Genomic DNA, 21,921 nt, shown 5'->3' on the forward strand with positions numbered 1-21,921 from the left:
GCACCCTAAAGAAGGTTGGTCATGTTGCAGAATACAGTAGTTGCAGAATACAGTACTATAGACAACTAAATCATTGGGGATTTTGACGTCGTTCACACCTCGGCTCCGAGGTTTCAGGTCTTGTGAACCAAATCTACATATCAAGATACAACAACCAGTAGCGTAGTCAGCCTGACGATTTGTCCCGCTACGCTAATATTTTCGTGTTCGTTCACTGTGAAAACAATAAATTTCTAATGAAATAAATCATTATATTAACTGGAAATTTACGTAGCGGGACAAAATCGTCAGGCTGGCTACGCCACTACTAGCTACCTCATAATGGGGCTTAGTAGAATTTTTCTCTGCAAAGATATAAACCAATGCTTTAAAGTTTTAGGGCCTTATATCGTATTAAAATGCATACGTTGTAACATAAATTGTTCGCGGCATTTATTTTACTATAAGTCTATAACTATAAGTTAATTCATTTAAAGAAGTCGTTTGGGCGTTTTCTCGCTGTCTTTGATGCCTTAAATCCTGTTTTATGGTTGCAGGTCATTCTAAAAGCTGTTGTACGTCCTCCATTTTTTGGTGAATGAAACATTAAAATAAACTTTCTTTGCGTTTAGGTAATCCTGGACTTGTTGCCCAATTTGATTCTTCATGAACAAAAAGAAGTAATCCTCTACAACTTTGATTTGATCTGTCTTCACTTCACTGATTCGTATCAACGTCACTCGTTGTTTCTTCTTCCTGGCGATGAAGCAAGCCAAAATACAATAAAAACTATTCTCACTGCGACCATGAACAAGCTCGTAAACAAATCAAGTCAAAGGTTCACTAAAGATGTTATGAATGGCATTATTCAAGGATGTTTATACGCGCCCTATCTTACGTTGAGAGAATTGGTCACTGGAGCGTCGAAACATAACGGTTATGAAAGGGTTGTGTGTAAGGTAAAGACCTACCTACCGCTTGATGATTTTTGTTGTGATATGGCAAGCTATGGTTTGCCGTCCAAACTATATATAAGGCTGCCCAGCGCTGATGCCTGTCACTTTTTATAGCGTCTATAAATTGAACATGACGTTCCCAATAAGTATTATAGGTAGAACTCGACAAGGTCACTGTGCTCAGCATGTTTTATAAACCTGTTTTGATTTTGGACACCGGTGCTGGACACTCAGTCTGAACGCAGCCTAAGTATTAGAACTGCATGCATGGATTATGGATACAGTGAGCCGTCTATCTTGTATTGTTCGAAATATTTTTATAGTGAAGTTCCGGTGCAGATACTAACAGTATTATTGGTTTGTGTCTAAACTTCCTGAAAAAGATACCCCAATCGTGAAGGTCCAGTGTAGATAATAATTCCAAAATTATCTTTCTTCGCAGCTTCTGCAAATGATGCCGTGGTATGTTGGTCTTTATCATAAAGATGAGGACAGTCTAATCATTCAGGTCTTACGTGATGTCATATCTTCACTCTCCAGTAAGAAACAAGAAGAACAGTATTTAAAATTAATTGAAGAGTTAACGCAGGTACTGGCATAGATTGCCAAAAATCGCCGATATAATGTTTCGCACTTGATTTTATAACAAAAACACATCCATTGGTATTGACATTCCCGGTGCTCTCGCTACGATTTTAGTTGCGGTTTTATGTTTTCAGTGTTAAGTATTCCAAGAGACCGCCCAGAGAAGGGGGCAATTTGCCCCAGGCCCCAGGGTTTCAAGGGCCCCCAAAATGCTACAAGAATAAAAATATTGTTGGAAGTATATAGTCTTCTTTCAAAAAAGGTTTTAGGGTATTTATAATTCAGGTAATGCAAAATATATTTGATATTGCAAAAATATCACCCCCAAAAGTGCTCTGAAGGTTCGGGTCATGCATTATCACATTACGGTAGTACAAATTTACATGAACTAATTACTATGGACGTTTTTTTGCTGTGGATTTTGGGCCCCTAATAAGAATTTTGCCCCGGGCCCCAAAAATTCTCTGGGCGGCCCTGAAACCAAGTACTAAGTAGCGAAGAAAAGGAGGCTCTAGCTCGTTTTTAATTATATACGAATGTAAATGTCATACAATTCTACTTTTTTAACCTCCTCGCTATGAGTAAAGACACCAAAAACTCTGCCTTCTCCATATTTTAGCCTTACATACATCCAGATTTTGGGACGAAGGAACCACCATTAGTGCCAGCCGCTCAAATATACAAAGACTTAGTCACACCATTATTAACAAGCGAAGATGATGATGTCATTTCTCCTATCTTTGTACTGAATATGTTAATGAAATGTCTTTCCTGTGGTCTGATCTCTACGGGTAATCAGTCGCACTGGATTCTCGATCAAGAACCTTTGCAACTATTGTTTATTTTGTTGGAAATGTACCAAGATTGCGAGCAGTTTTGGAACGACTGGGTGATGAATTCGAGGTGTGTTAATTATCGTTCCTTTATATAGACCTTTATATAGACGTCACATTAGGCATCTCTGGAGGACAACTCTTAATGATTATGACGTCAGTGCAATGGGTCTATCGGGACCTCCAATGATATCCTGCAATGATATCCACCCATACCCCCTAGTATTGCTCCATAATTCCACACGAATGCTCTGCGACTGCACAGCACTCCAACTGCACAACTACACTTCCTAAGTCCCCCCCCCCCTCTGCACCATCACAGGGTCGATTCCCGCCTCTAGTTAAATTTTCGCAGCTGTTCCTAGTTAGCTAGTCAAACTTTAAAATTTAAAGCCTGTCCGAAAAAATAATATCACAAATCATATCAGTGTCCGCGGTGAGGAACGCGCTCTGAGCATTAATTAACTACTTACGTTTCTTGATCGTAGAGACGACGAGATGGTGGGGAATGATGTCGCGTTGGATGAAGCGTGGACCGAGATGAACGTTGTTTTGAAAATTGTTGAAGAATTTCTGATTCCTTTACTGGCCGAAAATATTTCTCACGAACCTGTCAGATATCATGATTATATCCCTTCTATTCAAGACCATTTAAACATGCAAGGTAAGGTTTTGACGACCAGATCAAACGGCCTGAAAAAGCTATCTAATGTTTTTGCTATCTGGGGCCGGTTGTATAACTACATTTAACTACATTTTGCATAGTTAAATCCTAGTTAGCTCAGAAATACACGGCTCTGATTGGCCAATTCTGCTTTTAACTACAGTTACAAGTTAACTAGTCTTTTATACAACTGGCCCCTGAAAATGATGCGTTATGCATCTCAGGTTATCCAAGGCTAGGGCCTTATCCAACTTAGACCAAATTTGCCACTTTACTCTTGGTTCTTCTTTCGTCGACCGATAAATGGTCTGAAAACGGGAAATATGGAAATTAGAATAGCAAGGCCTTTGATCTTGTTGTATAGTAAATTCGCTTATATTTATTTAGATTGGACGCCATCACTATTGCTAATACCATTGTTACAAAATGATATATTCAAGAAATGCACAATAAAGGTACCCAGTCCTATCATTGATCTGTTTTCAAGCCATCTAAATGTGGAACCAATTCAAGACCAAGGTATGATTTTAACCTATATTAGCTACAGAATACTTATCAAAAAGACAACTCCGTTGTTTTTAGCGTTAGTGTGATTCGTCATGATTCGACACTCCGCAAGCACCGTAAACAGAAGTAATCACCCCCCTGCCAAGGTTTAAAATGGCGCGATATTTAAATATTGCGGTACTTGCTGAGTGACGAATCATGACGAATCACACTCACGCAAAAAACAATGGAGTTTTCTTTCCTGCATAGGGCCGGTTGTATCAAGCCCGTTTAGCTTAAACGGCGGATCAGCCAAAATTAAATAACAATCTTACATCCCTCTTGAATGAGTCAACTTGAATATTATGCACTGAATATGTAGTTGTAAACACTATCTTTGTATTAAGGTTAAAATAATTTTGTTTGCTTGTTGAATAAAACGTGAGACTTGCTTTTTATTTTGAACTTAACCACCGTTTAAGCTAAACGGGCTTGATACAACCGGCCCCTGATGAGTATTCTGTGCTATAAGGTTTAAACTTCACGCTGCGAGATGAACCATGATTTTTGATAGTGGTGATTACACTATGCTGCAAAGTGTTTCTAATGTGTTTTTCAATAATCTCCCAGAGTCACCATTCTGGACGATGTACTTCAGAGGTTGCGCTTCGTCCAATGAGGTGTGTGGAATGTGTTTATCAAAACTGGAGGAGGGTGACGCTTTTAAAAAAGAAGCTTGTGACAACAATCAAATAATTCATGCTTTAGCCACGGTGAGTTTATAATAATCGCTATTAAAATGGTCGACAATCCTTTTTCATGCGCATGCACTGAGGTTTGCGTTCAATATCTATAGTTTACGTTTTCTTTTTACGCAAATGGTGTATCCGACACTTGCAGCATTTCTTCAAAAATTATTTCAAAACATTGAGTGTGATTACATATGCACATTTTGAATGCCAGACTGTGTATTGTATCTTCAAGCGCAAAACCTCGTATCACATACAATTGCAAAGTCGTGAGCCTAATTTATTGTTAGTGATTTCCTCTGGCTCCTATTTAAGTTATTTTGATTTTGAAGCGGTCCTATTCAAGTCGATGAAAATATGATTAAAACATCTTCTTTATGTTGCAGCTTCTGCCGTTCTGCTCTTGGACACAATGGAAAAGAGTATTAAGAGTAACCGCAGAAATGATGAAGTATAAATATCTGGTAGGTTTGTGTAGTGTGTACACTCTCTTGTATGTATCTGATACACCACGATCAGTTGGCTTTTCATATGAGGTATATTCCTATGTCATGTATATGCTCAACATATCTAGGGTCCTCTTACATGCAGTACACGCCCCTGTACGGGACCCTTGCGGTTACCCTTAAGTCCGTCTACTGAGATAAAGAATTTTCGTTGTTCGTTAAGCGTTAAGATCCTACTACATATTGGAATAGTTTGCGTATTTCAATCCATATAACGCTGATTACCTCCAGGTTCTACCAGAGGATTGGAAAACTGATATGATGGTACTTCCAGATATTTCCAACTCAGATGACAGTCTTCCAACATCTGAGCTGTTATTATTAATACTTCGCGATATATCTAGAAACGATTGGACAACAGCTTATGTATGGAATACTGCACTTAAGAACTATGTCTCAACGATGAAGGAGCTATCTTTGGAAATCGGCAAGAATGTACGTTTTTTATTGTTATAAGTATGGAGGGTGGTATCAACTGTGGTATGACAACTGCCTAAAATGAAACGCTGCTTCCTGGTTATATTGGAACTTATATATACTGGTGTTTAAGGGTAGTAATGTTTACATTCGATTAAGAATGACTACAAACATGAGAGAGCAAGAGTTTCGTTCTTGTGTTAAAGGAAAAGCACATTGGACAAAATTTAAGAAAAGTTTCTCAAATGGCTTGATAGACATCCTGATTTCTTTAAGTTCGCAAAATTTGGTGTAAGCAAATATTATATGGCAACGGTATAGCTTTGGCTTTGCAAATTGACTAAATTTCGGATGCTCTTTCAAGATGAAGTAAAATAAACAAGTTTAGGATCCCCTTCAAGAAGAATTTCCAAAACACAATGGGGGCAATCACTTCATTATAGGAGTAAAAAGAGTGTCTCTGAGCTTTTTATGGGGTGTTACATTGCTACCCTAACTTAACTTGATATAAAATACCTTATTTTTCCTTCGTTTTTTTTTCAGAATAACTTTGAGGTCTCATGTCATGTTTTGGCTCATCTTGCATACATCGCATTCAAGATAGTTCCAGAAGCTCTCCAAGAGAACATCATCATTATATTGCTTGATATTTTTAATCAATGTCTTTTGCGTGTTTCCGATGAAAATATGGACCAGTGTTTGAACTATTTGCAAGGTATTTGCGATATGATATCTCGTACTGAACTCAAGCTCACTATGAAGACTAAAATGGATAAGATGTTTCCAGCCAACGTAAGTAGATAAATATTTATTGCTGGTTATAATGCGGTTTGTTTATACTTATATAAAAATGATGTGCTTGGATACGATATTTTCTTGATAGCTACCAAACATTGTTCGTAGGTTCATCTATATCAAAATTTATATAGAAGAAATATAAACATATATTATCACCATGCATCTTTAAAAAGCACTCGCATGCCTGCATGCATAGCATAGCGGAGCGTAACTTTAAATGGTTTTTAGCTCTGCATGTTGATAAGGGCATTTATATGAACATTCAGAAGGTCCCCATGCATATCATATATGGATAGCGAAGCATATTTTCAAAATAGATCTATATGAACTTTCAGAAGACCCTGACATGCACTACTCATATAACTTAGCTCTGCATTTTAGTATTAATTTATATGAGCTTTTAGAAATATCGATCCAAGCCTAATCATGCACTGATATACTGTCAGGCGGGTAAAACAACATATATATAAGCTTTTTGTTAACTTGTTATTAAATATACTACATCATTTATCACAGCAAAAAATATAAATAAATCCAATAAAATATATTTACAAAAATTATTTTCACTACGCCCACGTTTCCCTCTGATATCTTTTAGTTCTTATCAATTGTTTTAAATATTCCTCTGCCTCGTCCTTCGTCAGCTTGCCTTCTGACATAAATGTTTCTTTTAAAACATCTGAAACATCCGACGGCATTTGCTTGGAATTCCTAGAATATTGCATGTAAAAATTAACGAGTTGTCAAAATCAGGCGCCATGCATGATTGTGGTCTCTGATCTAGCGCAATACGCCGGTGTAGTCAATTTAAACTATGCAAAAAATTCAATATCTCGAATATGGAGGTTTAGCGAAGGTTGTGTACCACATAAAAATTATCCCAAAACCTTAATAGTCACAGTATATGTTTGTATTGAACCATGCACATAAAAATTACCCAAAAACCTTAATAGTCACAGCAATATGTTTGCATTGAAAACCATAATATCGATTGATTTACCCAGCTAGGAAGCACCACGCCTGTTGTCGATCTATCAGCTCCCAGACGAATGAGCTGTTTTCCTTTAAACGATCCTGTACATAAATTTTGTTTTCCTATGTCGTAAAATGAAATTGTGGAAGAATAGGTACAGTAAAATGTAAAAGTACACTGTTGATTGTTGGAACGTGAAATCGCATTCATCGGTCATTTATCGAAAAATTCAGAAAAAATTACCTGATCACGTGAGAAAGCGGTGAAAAGAATTAAGCGGCCATTATTCTGTAGAGGTAACCATTCTTCTTCGAAGAAAAAATCCTTACATTTGCTTCTCGAACCAAAGAATAAAACACATTTTCCATCTACGATAAGTAAAAATGAAAGAATTCGAACAAGCAGCTCGGTGCACTATATAGTTCGTATGTTGAAATAATAATACCTTGGTTACTATGACATTTTCGTTCTTCGATAAAACTTCGAAACGGAGCACATCCAGTACCTCAGAAGAGAAAGATATTTCTCAAAAAATATGTTAGGTGGTAGTACCATAGGACGAGCGAAGGGCGTGGCTGGCCCTCGCCCACTTTGGTCGGAATACTACCAATAACCGTAGTATCAAAATATTCCCATATCTCTTACCAGGTCCTATCATGATCACAGGAGTGTCCAGTAATTTGGGAAATGATATCGTCGCTTTCTTAATCCATACAGGTATTTTAACATTCGTTGTGTGATCAAGCGAAGCTAGCCAAGTGGAACAAACTCCTACTCTGGGTTTGAAAAGATTGGTTTTATATTTCACGACCGCCATCAAAATTTGCACTTGGTTTGGATGTACCTAGAAATTTGTAGTAAAGTCGATAGGATTGTTCGCTTGGATATTTAATCCACCACGACACAAAATCCGTCATTGTTGTCATATCCTTATTTGGAATCAGTTATATACTAGATATATATCTCGTTAAATGAGCTCACTGAACATTTGAACCCCCTAAGAATAAGATTGAGATCCGTCCACATATTAAACAATTTCCCGTTCGATTGTTTGCGCTAGTACCTTTATTGATGAAGCAATAGAAAACGCCCTTGGTTTCAGAGGAGTAATCAAATCAAATAAATATTCCAATGTTATATTCTTGCTGGCGTATGGGAAATCTTGGAAAACCTAAAACAAAAATATTTACGCGATTTCATTAGGTTCTTTCTGATAGGTCTCCGTGGAGAGGATACGGTATTTACGAAAATCCGTAATGTGGTATCAATGTGTTGATCCTATATACCTCAAGAGCTGTTCTTCTTGGTCGGTAGCAATATGAATATAATTCTTCCTAACACAAAAAAAACACGGTTTAATCTGCGTGAATATCCTTGAAAGATTTTTAAAGTTGTCAGTACATGTAGGGTCCTCAAAGAACATGAACTTGAACATCGTAACCTCTTACTTAGTCATGCACATTTTGTATATCGTAGTGTTTGGGCAAGAACCACGTATCGTGTTTCCAGTACCTGTCCTTCGGCAGTATTGAATTCCTGTAGTTTTTCTTCTTCAAGTTCGGAAGTAGTGAGATGTGACAATAACTCGAAGAAATATCGCCTGGGAACGCCCTGTATGTCCCAATAGTTTTCAACCAGGTATCTCACCGTGCAAGGTTGGGGTAAATGTTTAGGTAATGGAATGTCTAGAAATGTGTAGAATAAGGTTTTATATTGGGTTAAATGACGTAGGACAATCAAATTAATGAATCGAAGTAACTCTCTAAGAAATGGGTCTCTTGTTTCGTTTAGATTTTACTTGGACAATTTTGATAAATTTTAAACAAAACAGAGCTTTGGGTACTGAAGGGAAATTTTCTGGTATCACTTTTAAATATATGAGCACGCTAAACGCTTGTAAACCATTACGGCAATATTGGGGTATTTCTGTATGCTTCAGGAAATTTAGGGATACGTAGGAACGTCATTTCTCTCGCCGTCAATGGCGGGAAAATTTAAATGGGATTGAGTTTATTGAGGAGAGAAAGCTGGATATAATAAAACTGGCAAAATATCTCCAAAATTGTATCGTAAAGCGTCGACAAATAACGACATTACGACAGAATGTGTATACAGTGGCAGGTGAATTTAATTCCTTTTATATTCGTCAATTTTTGCATTTTGTTTCACTCACAGTATATCCATCTGACACGTGTGTCGTGTTCAGTTTTAGTAAACCATATTGATTATCTAACATTATTGTGGTTAGCTATGGTTTTAAATCACAATAATTTGGAATCTACGTTTTTAAAGTTGTTGAAACAACGAAGAGAGGGAGGAATAAGGTGATGCAAACATGTACTGAACCTATTTGACTTTCTAACATATCGGGGGGGACACACTCAAAAGTTTTCAGAAAAGACTAGGTTCTGCTGCCATGTGGTTCTGGCTCATAGGCACCCCTTGCCAAAACAGGATTTATAAAGACCAACCAACCTTGGTAATTCTGAGAGAGCAATACTTTTTCATGAGGATTTAGACCAAGAAAATTTATAAACTCATTTGCAATTTCACTTAGATTACTTGGTTGAATCATCAAGACATCACCTGGGCTGTAGCTGTTGGCAACAAAGTTAAGGAAGGTGAGATGTTTACTTACTTTGAATCATTTTTGAAATCGCTAGGGGTAAAGCAATTTCACATTTAGGATGACTTGTTAGTACCTAGCCATTCATTGTTGGTCCTTATCAAAAATTTTATTAACAAGTAAGAACCAAAGTGGTTCTTTGAAGCAGATCAGTTTTCTCTGAGCAGTAAATAATGCACAATAACAAGTATGTTAATATTATAGTAATTAGTGTGCTCCATATGTGTGCTACCATAATGTCTTACCTCATACCTGATGATGCTATATCAAAAGTAATTAATCTGACATCTTGAAAATGATCTGGTGTTGTAACCTTTTTATTTTCAATTATTGCTGATAAAAATGGACAATCTTTTGATACAGATCTGGCTTTATGAATTCCTAAAAAAAACACAATACTTTGTCATTAATTCACTGCATAATTTAATCACACCACAATTACCTTCTAAGAATTAAGCTTTCTTTCTTACCATTGTCTCCAAGGGTTTTATTAATTAATTCAGCATCTGTATTTTCAACTTTATTACTACATTCTTGGTCAGATAATATTGTTACTTTATATCGAGGAATAGGTCTAGTATAAACAGAAGGAAACTATTAAATGAATGTAGAAAGAAATGTTAGGTATAGTAAGGCATATTTTTATGCATTAACAGCTAATAGGTAATTATGAAGGATGTTTCTTACTTGTTTGAAGAGCTAATGATCTCCTTTCCATATGGTAAGGGAATTATTTGCAAAATTGTTTCCCAAAACGTATTTAACCATGGGTCTATAACTGCATCTGGACTGTTAACATAATGAAATCATGTGTTAATTCCTCCTGCATACACCAAATAATTTAAACTTTGCACTAAAAAACAACTAACATACTAACCCTAGTTCATGTTGGTCATCTGCTAAAGCTATTGGTACCAGTTCCTGAGCTCCTAATTGTGCAAGGCGTTTAAATAATTTCTTTGCTATAAAATTAAACCTAAAAAGTAATTATCATTAATATAATCAAAATACTAGTAATTTTTTTGCAAATAATTAAATAAATGGATAAATTACTTTGGATAAGATGAGTCTCCCATTCCAAGTACAGCATAATTTATATTCTGAAGACAATGTGATGGTAAATTCTTACGGAGAAGAAATTTCCAAAATGCCTATAGTAAGGAATAAACACAGCTGTCACAGCTGAGGAGAATTTACAATTCACATCATGTTTTGTGATGGTGTGTAGTTACCTTCATATTATCAGGTTCCTCCCCGTCTCCTGTGGTTGCACACACGAAAACAACGAAGTTCTCTTTAATTAGATTTACCTGCGGGATCATGATTAGTTAATTTGTTAGCACGAGATCGCTGATTGTTTAACAAGAAGTCGTCAAAAGTAGTCGGTTTTTGTCGAATGTAAACTCACATGAAACACACAATTAATAGTGAATTATTAGATGCGAATTTGATTGTGAAAACTACTAGCATGATACAAAAACTAATTTATTCTTTGCATAGTTATTAGAGAATATGAGCAACAACCAAGCTTCTAAGACTGTACATAGTCACAGACACAGTGTAGATTGTACACAACAAAATACATACAATTTCATAATCATCCATTCCCATCACAATAGGGACAATATATCTTCTTCTAGCTTCGCGTCCTATCCGTTCTGCAACTTCTTCAGCTGTTCCTGTCTGAGAGCCATACAAAATAACCAGTTTGCGCGAAATTAAAGCTTCGTCTCCCTCCATTTTGAATTTTTCGTCTCCAGGCCACTCACCAAGCACCTTGCATAAATTACGTGCCGAAGCGTATGTATGACTCTCACTCGTTAGTCGTTATTGAGGGATATTGGGGATCGTATGAGAAATAAGATTATCTATAAATGGACATTATATGTTGAAGGTTTAGGCTCACATTAAGTGCTTTTCATAGTTACGTAATCTTTAAAACGTTGTAGAGGAATTTATTTAACACTGAACTTCTGCGGTTCTGCCTTCAGCCAAAATTAGTATGGCTCATATATTATATATATATATATATATATATAGTCTAATTTCTCATATATTAATATATTATATATATATTATATATATATATATATATATATATATATATATATATATATATATATATATATATATATATATATATATATATAGTCTAATTTAGGCCCCCCCACACACACGCACACACATAGACATAGTTGGATTTGCTTGTATGCCAACTTGAAAAGCGAAATCTGAATTACATGCGATCAAAATGTGACCAGGGCCCTCAGGTTTAGTGTGCAGTGCACACGTATGTAGGTTATTCCTGTGCATGAACTAGCCAACATAAATAGTCAAATTAAATGTTCAAAATTCGGACGTAGGAGTATTGTTTGGCAAGTAGCATAAAGACTAAACAGTTTGTCTGAATTTCTTTGTGGGTTGTTACGTTACCTAGCATTAAAGGATGTGACATGCAACCTTTATCACTAAGTGACATTGCTTTTTATAAGCTTGCGTGCCGAGACTGCATGTCTCAAAGAGAAGTCAGACCAAAAGACCTGTGATGCATTCATTACTCAGCAGTCTGTCAGTGATCATGATGACGTAGTGATTCTACTGAAGTAATGAAACAACGAAGAAATCCTTTTTGAAAGTGATCTTGAAGAAGTCCTGTTTTAGGCACATCGCCGAATCAATATTAACTTGAGTCTTGACTTGTCGACGATTCGTTCAGTGCGTTACGACTTACGTTGTGTCTCAAAAAAGGCTTTAAAGTAAAAGCCTACTAAAGGAGAATATTTCTTTAGAGCCGTTTCGTTACCAAGCGATATGGATTTATATGGCTAATATATAGTATGCTATAGAATTATTTACATTTATAATTACTACAGGATGTGCTTTTAGAAATATTGAGTTTTGGGGCTGCGTTTGTTTAGCTGCATGGCCATCGGGAACACGAGGCATACGAGCAAACAATTTCAGAATTTTGTTTTGGTTTTTGTAATTGATTTTTGTAATTGATCAATTAATCTTTTTGTCCCAGTTGCACTGGTAACTGTAGTTTTAGTTGCATTTCGAGTTCCGTGAAGCAGACTTACTGTAAAACGTTTAATTTTAAAATTCTAAATCGCCCTGAAGCGCATTAAGATCGCAACGGTCCTATAGAGAACAGGTCTGTGCAGGCTTAATAATAGAGTCAACATGCAATAAACCCCGTAAGGCAGTGTAAAAACGAGCAAAGTTTTTATAATAATCTTAATTAACCGTACCTTACTTTTAAAGAATTTTATATATTTGATAATATTCGACTGTTCGCGAAAATTAACCCTAACCGTTGAAAAGTCTCATTTACAAGGTTTTTTATCTCGGTTGTCAATGAATTAATCCGTCTTTTGCTACTTTTCTTGCTGCTTGTACACATGAGCAAATCTCCTGCATGGCATGCGTGACTATCTCTTGATCACAGACAATACAGACATAGACAGAAGTTGACAAGGATAACTTGTCATTAGAAACTCAGACTCGTCTGTATAGCAGGCTTTAGACAAAGTATATTTTTTCTCTGAAATTTAGTAAACGGCACTTGCAGTGTATGGTGAATCGCCATATATCGCCTCTCAATCGTATGAAGTGTTCATTAATGGCTAAAGTGGCCGAAAGTGTTTCGTAAACTAAACTGGATAAGATCACCAAATTCCTTTTCCTTGTGAACGAACAATGAATGGGTAAAGTCTGAGGTGAAGGACTGAAGGGTATCGTCTTATGATACGTCGCGACTTCGAATAAAAATCTTTCGACATCAATTAATTAGATTTCAGTCAGTAATGCGAGCATTATATGCTTCGCTTGAGGCGGTTACTTTGTAAAATGGGTGATACCATGGTCTGACGTCAAGTGAAGTGATGTGTAACATACCTACTAAAGCCTATATCAGCTCTTCATTGTCTCGAACACAAAGTTACGGATGTGCAATGTCAATGTCATGTGAAATGATACGTAACTGTAATAACAAACTATGACTAAGACAAACAAATACCAAGTTTGAAACATGCAACTCAGTATAACTCAATAATGAACGTACTGATAAACTCATCACCACATTCACTTTAATTAAATATTGCTATATTTAATTGACCGACTATTTTATGTCAGCTATAAATAGTAGTAGGTAAATTCAGAATGGTGGGTTACTCAACAAGATTTAATCAGACATATATTTAGGTAATAAACTATCTCACTAGGGGCTTAGGAGTCAGCCATTACTATTACCTTTACACAAAAAACGTAGCCTTATTTTTCATGTTAGAAAGTAGTTTTGTAACATTTGACCCATGCATCAACATTCACTATATAACGCGCATGTTATAGCAAATGGTTGTAACTTCTCCTCATATCAGTCAAATGTGGTATAACTTAGCTGACTAAAAGAGCAAGAGAACAGTTCTCGACGTTTCGATTACAAATGCTAAGCCGAAAGGCCTACGTTAGGAGACAGTTTTAGATAGTTAGAACTTAGAACATACTTGATGATGAGTTTTTCAAAGATGCTGCCACACTGGCACTGCTCCTTGACCTTGGTGGCAAACTTACAAGTTACAAGTTTGATTTCGCAGTTCATATGCAGACACACTAAACCCCAAAGTAAAAACATTTACCATCGGCATTGCACTGACAATCTTCATATGATTTGATCCAGCACAAGAGTAATTTTTCTTAATTTCCAACCAGGGGAGATTTAAATTCCGGAAATTAATGCAGTTTGAAACAAATGATAGTTTACACAACCACGACTGAGAATGCTTTTTTTTATCACGCTGGTCATGAAACAGTATCATTGTTGGATTAGTTGTTGAAATGCCAACAATCGGCTTTAAATATAGCCTCTACAGTTATAGGCCCGGTTTATCCTGTAAGTTTCTGACTAAGCTTACACACTACAGTTGAAAATTTTATTGTTAAATCCAAAGCCAAAGCCGGCCTTCCTGGTAACATCAAGGAAAGACTAAAGGAACCAAAACAGTGATAAACAGGGAGTTAACTATTCCACCCAATCCTTGATACATGTTACAAATTCTTTCAAACTTAGGATTTTAGACCTAAGGTTAAGCCAGCTGTGTTCGCAAAAACGTAAGGTATTCTGAGATTCTCATTTCGACTTAAAAGCCTTTATTACCAAATATGAGACTATAAGCGCTCTGAATAACACACAAACACGGAACTTACTGCCGCTGAACAAATACTAAAGTAAAAATACAATATAAAGTTTAATTTTTGTCTTTCATACCCAACAAACTGTTATGAGACTATAAAGCTCTTTCTATATTCACACCGAATTCCTGTTTTGACGAAAGTATTCTCATGTTATCAATAAGCCAATCTCCCATTTTGTAGAATTTTAAGTATCTATACATTCACGTAATACCATCAGGAATTGAAAACGAAATACAATCTTTTACCAGTTTAGAAACCAAACGTTTTTAGCAATGACTAACAGGTATACTCATTACATGGTATGGGTATCTTTTATTGTACAAAAATAGCATCAATGACCTGACAACTTTAACTTACATCTGTTTTAGATAGATTACACACTGCGAAAATGTCTTCGCTACACAGTAACAAGCAGGGAATATGTACAAAATATACACTATATACATTGGTAAAGGTTGAATAATTATACATGTAGTATTGTATATAAATACACTTGTTTGATATAAATTTGTATCAAACAGGGGTTTGCTGTAGGCATTATCTTCAAGATACCTTTGAGTGATAAATGAACTAAAAGAGGCCTTTTAGTAAAAGATTTATTTGTGTTTTTCAGTTAGCTCATCTATCACTCTTACAATATATTAACCTGAGAGCTTTAGTCCTATAAGCTCACTAAGCTGATAAGGTGCATTGCACTTAGTTGGCTATCAGCAATATAGGACGAGAGAAAATGATATAGTTATTTAATAATATTATTATATATCTGTTTCCTATGGTCAAATGACCATATATTAATAAATTTTGAATAATTAAAGATATACTCTCTCTATATACAAGTCAAATTCAACTGTTTGAACAATGAACACATGATATTCTCTTTGCTAGATAAACCTTTGCTTAGTGTAGGCAAAGTCAGGTGTTTGTTAACACTACATTCACAACCAAAAAATTCACTACCTAAAACAATCCATCAGACATCTCTATGGTGTCCTCATCAAATTCAAATGTGATACAAGATGGTCGGAGACGGAGTTCATAATCTTCTAATTTGTGAACAAGGACACTGAATGTTGGCCGTTCTTCCGGTGTGGGTAACCAGCAGGACTGCATAATACTGTATAGGTCATCAGGGCACCGCAATGGTCTGGGCAAACGCTTACCAGTCTCAAGATAAGGCATAACCTCATAATTATCTAATCCTGCATAAGGCTGGGAGCCAAGAGTCACTAACTCCCATAAGACAATACCAAATGACCACACATCACTCTTTTCAGTAAAGATATAGTACAATAAACTTTCCAATGCAAGCCATTTCACAGCCAACTGCGTAGGTTGCTCCATTTTATGCAAACTAAATTGTTTCAGTTCTCTTGCTAAGCCAAAATCACCAATCTTGATGTTTAAATTGCCATCAACCAAACAATTTCTTGCTGCTAAATCTCGATGAACGATTTTTTGACTCGCAAGGTATTCCATACCTCTGGCTATTTGACTTCCAAAATTTACCAACTGCTTAGAACCAATGAGCTGTCTTCGAATACCAATTCCGCGGGAATGGCGTAAGAATTTATGCAAATCACCATGTTGCATGTATGAAGTTAAAATAAGCGGAGATGAGCCAACTTGAAGAACTACACCAAGTAGGTTTAGTAGATTTTCGTGCGACAATTTTTTCATTAAAATTGCTTCGTTAACAAAGGCGATCATTTGGTCGAAATCGACATCTTCCTGACAAATTTTCACAGCTAAATCAACATCGGCTTCCGTAGCTTTGCACGCCACGATTAGCTTCCCACGCATTACACGTCCAAAAGTGCCTTGTCCTAATACCTCGCTACGAATTTCGACATGATCGCGAGATTTTACACTCTCACCCAGCTTTTCGGACCAATATTCATTCAATGTCGCAAAAGCTAACTGACTGTCCGATGCATCTTTCGCCAGCGATAATGTTTCATTATGTTCGTCTTGACTTTGTGCCAGTGCTACGTCAGTTTCATCTGAAATAAACACTTCATCTTCTGGGATGCTTATTTGTGTAAAAAGCTTACTTTCTTTGCTCGATGATTGTCTGTTAAATGAAAAAGGTCTGTACGGGACATTACTAAGATCTTGTTGTGAGCTTGTTACTACACGCGTCTCGCAAGAATGCCCTTGTATTGTTGTTTCACGAGGTTTTTCATCACATTTCGCAACTTTCGTACAGAATTGTCCGGACGTGTGTTTTTTGGGAGAATATACAACAGTAGGAACTTGAGATGGCACAGGAATCGAAATACTTGATGACCCAAAGCTCTCTCTAGGAGAGGCTAATCTCTCTAGCCCTTCATCGAAGCTAAATTTTTTTCGTATTCGCTTCACGTACCGCCAGAAAAACACGACAGCTAGAATGACACAAACGAGAAAGGCTAAAACAGCGCTAACCGTGACTACAAGCGTTCGATCTACTGGCTTTTGATTACTTGATTCATTTGCTCCCTTCTTAAGACTCTTTTCGCTTCGATCGCAATGTTTCGAAAGAACAAATTCCAGCGTGAATTCCAACGAGCGCCCGGTGGTCTTCATGTAATTTGTATAGTTCAACGCAAAATGAATATCGACTAGTCCTTGAACCAAACCCGTGCATTTTAAAGAAACCTCAAACGTGTCAGATGCTTTAGATATAATTCCTTTCAGATTTGGTAGACTCACGGTCGGATTTTTCATGATTTTGAGATTTCCCGAGGTCACACGCAACGAATAACGTTCTTCGTGGTTGAAAGCTTGCCATGTTAGTTCAACCCGGTTCAAGGTCGCTGCCAGTGGAGTTGTTGTCTGTCTAAATAGGGCAGGATTGTTAAATACATCATTCCTTTTCCCATTCTTGATTAAAAATATATCATTTTTTGTATCCAAACCCATTTGATCGGCAGCAAACGTGCGATGAATGTACAACGATATCCCCGCTTGTGTTGTTTCGAAAACAAGAAACAACATCAAAATGGCGATACATATTAAACGTTGATTTTTTCCTCGAGTTTTGCTCGCCATCGTGCCGTTACAGCTTTTAATTCGATGTCAGCTTTGACCTGTCTCACCATGTCATATATATATCAGGAAGTGAGTAAGATAAGAACATTTCTTATGCCGTAGTAATCGGAGAAGCAAGAAAATACGCCGTGATCACACCTTCGAACACAACGTAAACACAACATTCCATTCACGAATTCAGGGTGGGTCACATGACGAGCGTCATTGACCAATCAACGTCAATCAACAACCGGTTATACCGGAAAACTCAAGGTGATAAAGCCGTCATTTCGTCATAAAAACTCAAAGCTCTTTACGCTGAATGTCTCAAGTGTATCGATCTATCTTCATTTAATATTGCATTAACTGCAGTATTATCATAAAACTTTCCATCTAGCTACAAAAATTCGTAATATTTACGCTTGTAATTTAAGATTCATTTACATCTCAACGCTGTCATGGGATTGTGGAGAACAATGAGCGGAATTCCCGCGGTCTTCCTCCTGCTTAAGGAAGTTTGCTTGTTTTTGGATTAGTTCTATAAGCTGGATAAAGTTCAGTTCCCTTTATAGTTTATAATGAAATAATATTTCCATATAAACACCTGAGTTAAATACTCCCATTTGAAATAGATTTCGGAGGATCGAGTTTTACTACGGAAATTCTACAGAATTAGATAGCAGATTATCAATCTGTAATCTATAATTGGTTCCAGATTTGGTGACAAAATGACGCTTTATTGACAATGTAAAATTCATGCTTTTAGCATGCTGAGGCCGGTCAAATCCCACTCTGTGTGTGTTGCGCAAAATTATGACAAAAAGCGATGTTATCCTTATACTAGGTCTAGAGAAAGATAAGAGTTGCTTTAAAATCAGCTGTATAGCCGTTGACAATTATTTGGCTCCAAAACTGTTGCAGATAAATCCAAAATGACTTACTAATGATTCTTGCGGAATACCGCAAATTGTCATTGTAGAGAGACAATAATTCTCCTACCTGTTAGGTGTTGTATTGTTACAGGTATCAGTTTTATTAACAAAATAAACAATTCGTTTATTAAAATAATTTCTTGAAGTTAATTGATTGCATGATAAGTTACTTCAAAGTTGGCAAAGTAGCAAAACACGTACGTCAAAGAGGAAAAAAAATCCGCAGCAATGCCAAAAATATACTACATTAGTAGCTGTTGAAGCCATATGGTATCTGTACATGTGAGTCCCGCAGAAGCATTGACAGCTTAGTCCTCGCATAATTAGGGACCTAAGATTCACCAAAAATGTACGACGCGGACGTGAAGTAATACTGTCTTCATTTCCACAGTTTCACAACAGGAATAGAAATTATGGACTCCTTTTGGTAAACAAGGTCAGAGCTGTATGTAAAACTAATTAAAAGACATTCTGACACTGCCGTCTAATTTCAGTTCACGTTCGCGTCGTAGATTTGGTGTATCTTAAGGTCCCTATATGTATGATCCACCTACGCAATTCTTTTTTACTTTCTTTATCGCCGCTAGACACCAAGGAATTTTATCAGGTTCTTCTATTACCGATGCGTTAAGTCTTCACGTTTTGATATCCACGAATTAGCATATCCTAGACATAATTTCAAAAACGTTTTTGTAGAAATATTCACGAATCACTTAGACGTTAGACCTATACTTATAATATAATTACCGCTACTTTTCTCACCGTTTGCTTTTGTATTCTATTTTGCATTAGACGGTTGCCACCTTTGGGGCTAGGGCATACTGTCCCTCAGATATGGTCTGAAGTTCAAACGCAGTACTGCCCATGCGGGGGATAAGAAAGGGGGAATGTTCAGCTCATACTTCACGAAAAGGGAAAAATATTGTTCACATTTTACATTAGAACACTAGATTCACATTAGACTTATTTTTGTATCACGAAACGTGATTTACAGTATAAGCTATGATTGACGACCGGGAGAATTCTGCTTTATCTCATTGTTTGACGTCATCAGTATGAATGAAAAGTGTCTACGACGACCACCCTGTTGCATATTAACTGTGGTTGCATATATGTAAGTGAAAAGTCATTCGACTGCTGAGAAGTGTTATGCTTGAAACAAGCCCAAGCCTTGAAAATAATGACCATCTTATTATATGAAATTATAAGGACCATTTACACATTACGATTAGTAAAGACACGTGCAATTGTCAGTTGATGCACGTGGACAATACGTTAGTATCGTTTACTGAAAACTGATTATAGCTAAGTTGCCCTAATTCATACCAAGTTATGCCCATAACCCATCCGCTAGCTTCGTATTCTGTTCCTATATAATCATTCACTATGCCAACAAAGAAGAAAATCTCAACAAAATAACTCATTAGAATTTTCATTCTTCACTATACTTCCTTTATATAATTATACGTTGACAGATAAAGATTGTTTTTTGACCCTTCAAATGTCAACCATATTGTGGTTTTTAGAACATATCCCATATTATCTAATCTATAACTCATGGTCATTGAAGTGCATTGCTATAATATATTACTCTGTAACCCTATACTCTTTTCAAAGCATTACGTATAAATGTACGGGATTTTATGCATATTATTGGAAATATATGCCATATTATACTGAACCGTTTAGCAGGCTTTACCTAATTTGGAGGAAAACAAACGGTTATTGAGTCATATATCATTCGTCGGCTCAAGTAACATCTTCACATTTCTTCCTTCCTTAATGGTCAAGTGCTCTTGAAGTTAATAAACCAACCCCTAGCTCGGAGTGCCTTACAAATTTTTCTATATCGATTATCCCTTTGGGCTCATACTTATTATCTTTTCATTGCATGTCTATAAGGTTTTGTATTTTAATATGAAGTAAATATTCTGAATAAAAACCCAGCGAAAATTATCTTTCACCAGAACCCGACGGTTTGGTAAATAATTATTGCACTGCTTCCTGTCATTGTCTTGTTTCACGTTTAGAATTTGGAAAAAGAACTAAGGAAATGTTGCAATATGAAGAAGAGAGTGAGTTGCGCATGCAAGAGCTTTTACGTGGTTTTAGAAAACAAACTGACTTATGCATGCCCGTGGTCGCTTTATACGTAAACAACAGAATTTTCAGGCATTGTCAACATCACAAAATGCAACCAAAAACGAAAGGAGAAGCCAAATTACAAGGGCTATAATTAGGGTAGGGTTGATGTTTACAAGTTCTCCAAGGATTATATTTCATATTTCCTTCCTGTTAATTAGTTCCTATGCTTGCGATAACGTGCCAAGAGACAAGGTAAGCTCAAATATTCAATGTAGACACCGTTCTTAAGGCACTTTTTTACACCCTAATGACAAACTTACTCGCTGCAAGGAATGGAATGGAATGCTTTTGTGTTAACCGCTGTGCTGCAGTGGGCGTGCGAGTACGTTTCTCGCTGTTTCTACGATGATTGGAAAGGAGCCCTTACAGTTGCAATAAAAGTAAAATTTACTACTAAAAACTAACCAGCTGATCATCCAATCATCTCGTATCTCAATTTCTATTTATCCATATATATATATCTATATCGACTCTATAGTATCTATACCAGCTTTTGCCGTCGCAACTCTGAGTTTCACGCGCCTAGCGGTCAAGGTGATTATTGTACAAGCAAGCACTAAGTCCATCAGTCCAGACGTGACTATAATCAAACAAAACAGTCGTACCTGGTTTTAACTTCTGAGACAAGGATAAGATAAGATAAGATAAAAACTTTATTTCAAGAGGGTAACACCTTACAATAGATTGGTAAACTTGTGGCCCTCAAGGAATCCTACAAAACTCGACAGGGAAATAAATTTTCATATTACACCTCTACATACCAGGGATTGGTGCAGTGAAAAAGTATATGAGTATAGGGAAATTGTTGTGAATACGTGAGAGGAAGTTTATCCCGATTTCACAATCCATTTATATTAAAATTTTATTGTATCACGTTCGTAAATCGCTATACATTGATTGCCAATGATCTAATGACAGATAAGCACCAGGGGATTCAGTTTAACCTTTTAACCCATATTGTGGTTGCGTTCCTCTTTGTCGGTAATCGTGCGATTCACACTGCACGTACAGTAAATGGGGTTCACCTTGCTGACGCATTTCCCGAAAGTCAGGCTGCGTCCAGAAGGGGT

General features: G+C 36.5%; 3 protein-coding genes across 4 annotated transcripts; 1 reads left to right on the forward strand and 2 right to left on the reverse strand.

The window, feature by feature from the left end:
• Positions 1-1,382: 1,382 nt before the first annotated feature.
• On the forward strand, positions 1,383-7,682 carry LOC114530867. The gene is made up of 9 exons (XM_028552457.1): positions 1,383-1,474; positions 2,140-2,423; positions 2,842-3,017; positions 3,405-3,536; positions 4,134-4,276; positions 4,639-4,716; positions 4,990-5,193; positions 5,719-5,967; positions 7,595-7,682. The coding sequence occupies exons 1-9, from the start codon at positions 1,454-1,456 to the stop codon at positions 7,604-7,606; spliced, it is 1,299 nt and encodes a 432-aa protein (XP_028408258.1). The 5' UTR covers positions 1,383-1,453; the 3' UTR covers positions 7,607-7,682.
• Positions 5,984-11,583, reverse strand: LOC114530865 (NADPH-dependent diflavin oxidoreductase 1-like). 2 transcript variants are annotated; one of them, XM_028552455.1, is made up of 17 exons: positions 11,160-11,583; positions 10,805-10,882; positions 10,626-10,723; positions 10,450-10,548; positions 10,260-10,361; positions 10,043-10,146; positions 9,818-9,953; positions 9,422-9,543; positions 8,459-8,631; positions 8,233-8,280; positions 8,010-8,117; positions 7,592-7,790; positions 7,392-7,451; positions 7,190-7,314; positions 6,974-7,068; positions 6,522-6,684; positions 5,984-6,336 (listed from the first exon to the last, which is right to left on the reverse strand). In XM_028552455.1, exons 1-16 carry the CDS (start codon positions 11,310-11,312, stop codon positions 6,540-6,542), a joined length of 1,845 nt encoding a protein of 614 aa, XP_028408256.1. In that variant the 5' UTR covers positions 11,313-11,583; the 3' UTR covers positions 5,984-6,336; positions 6,522-6,539. The 2 variants fall into 2 exon arrangements, with proteins under 2 accessions (XP_028408256.1, XP_028408257.1); XM_028552456.1 differs by lacking the exon at positions 11,160-11,583 and having other exon boundaries at positions 10,450-10,534.
• Positions 11,584-15,040: 3,457 nt separating this feature from the next.
• Positions 15,041-17,956, reverse strand: LOC114530979 (muscle, skeletal receptor tyrosine-protein kinase-like). The gene has a single exon (XM_028552605.1). The coding sequence runs from the start codon at positions 17,793-17,795 to the stop codon at positions 15,723-15,725; it is 2,073 nt and encodes a 690-aa protein (XP_028408406.1). The 5' UTR covers positions 17,796-17,956; the 3' UTR covers positions 15,041-15,722.
• Between the last annotated feature and the right edge of the window lie 3,965 nt (positions 17,957-21,921).

This window comes from Dendronephthya gigantea, unplaced genomic scaffold (genome assembly GCF_004324835.1).
Source record: "Dendronephthya gigantea isolate DGI-Jeju-01 unplaced genomic scaffold, DenGig_1.0 000067F, whole genome shotgun sequence".
Classification (NCBI taxonomy): domain Eukaryota; kingdom Metazoa; phylum Cnidaria; class Anthozoa; order Malacalcyonacea; family Nephtheidae; genus Dendronephthya; species Dendronephthya gigantea.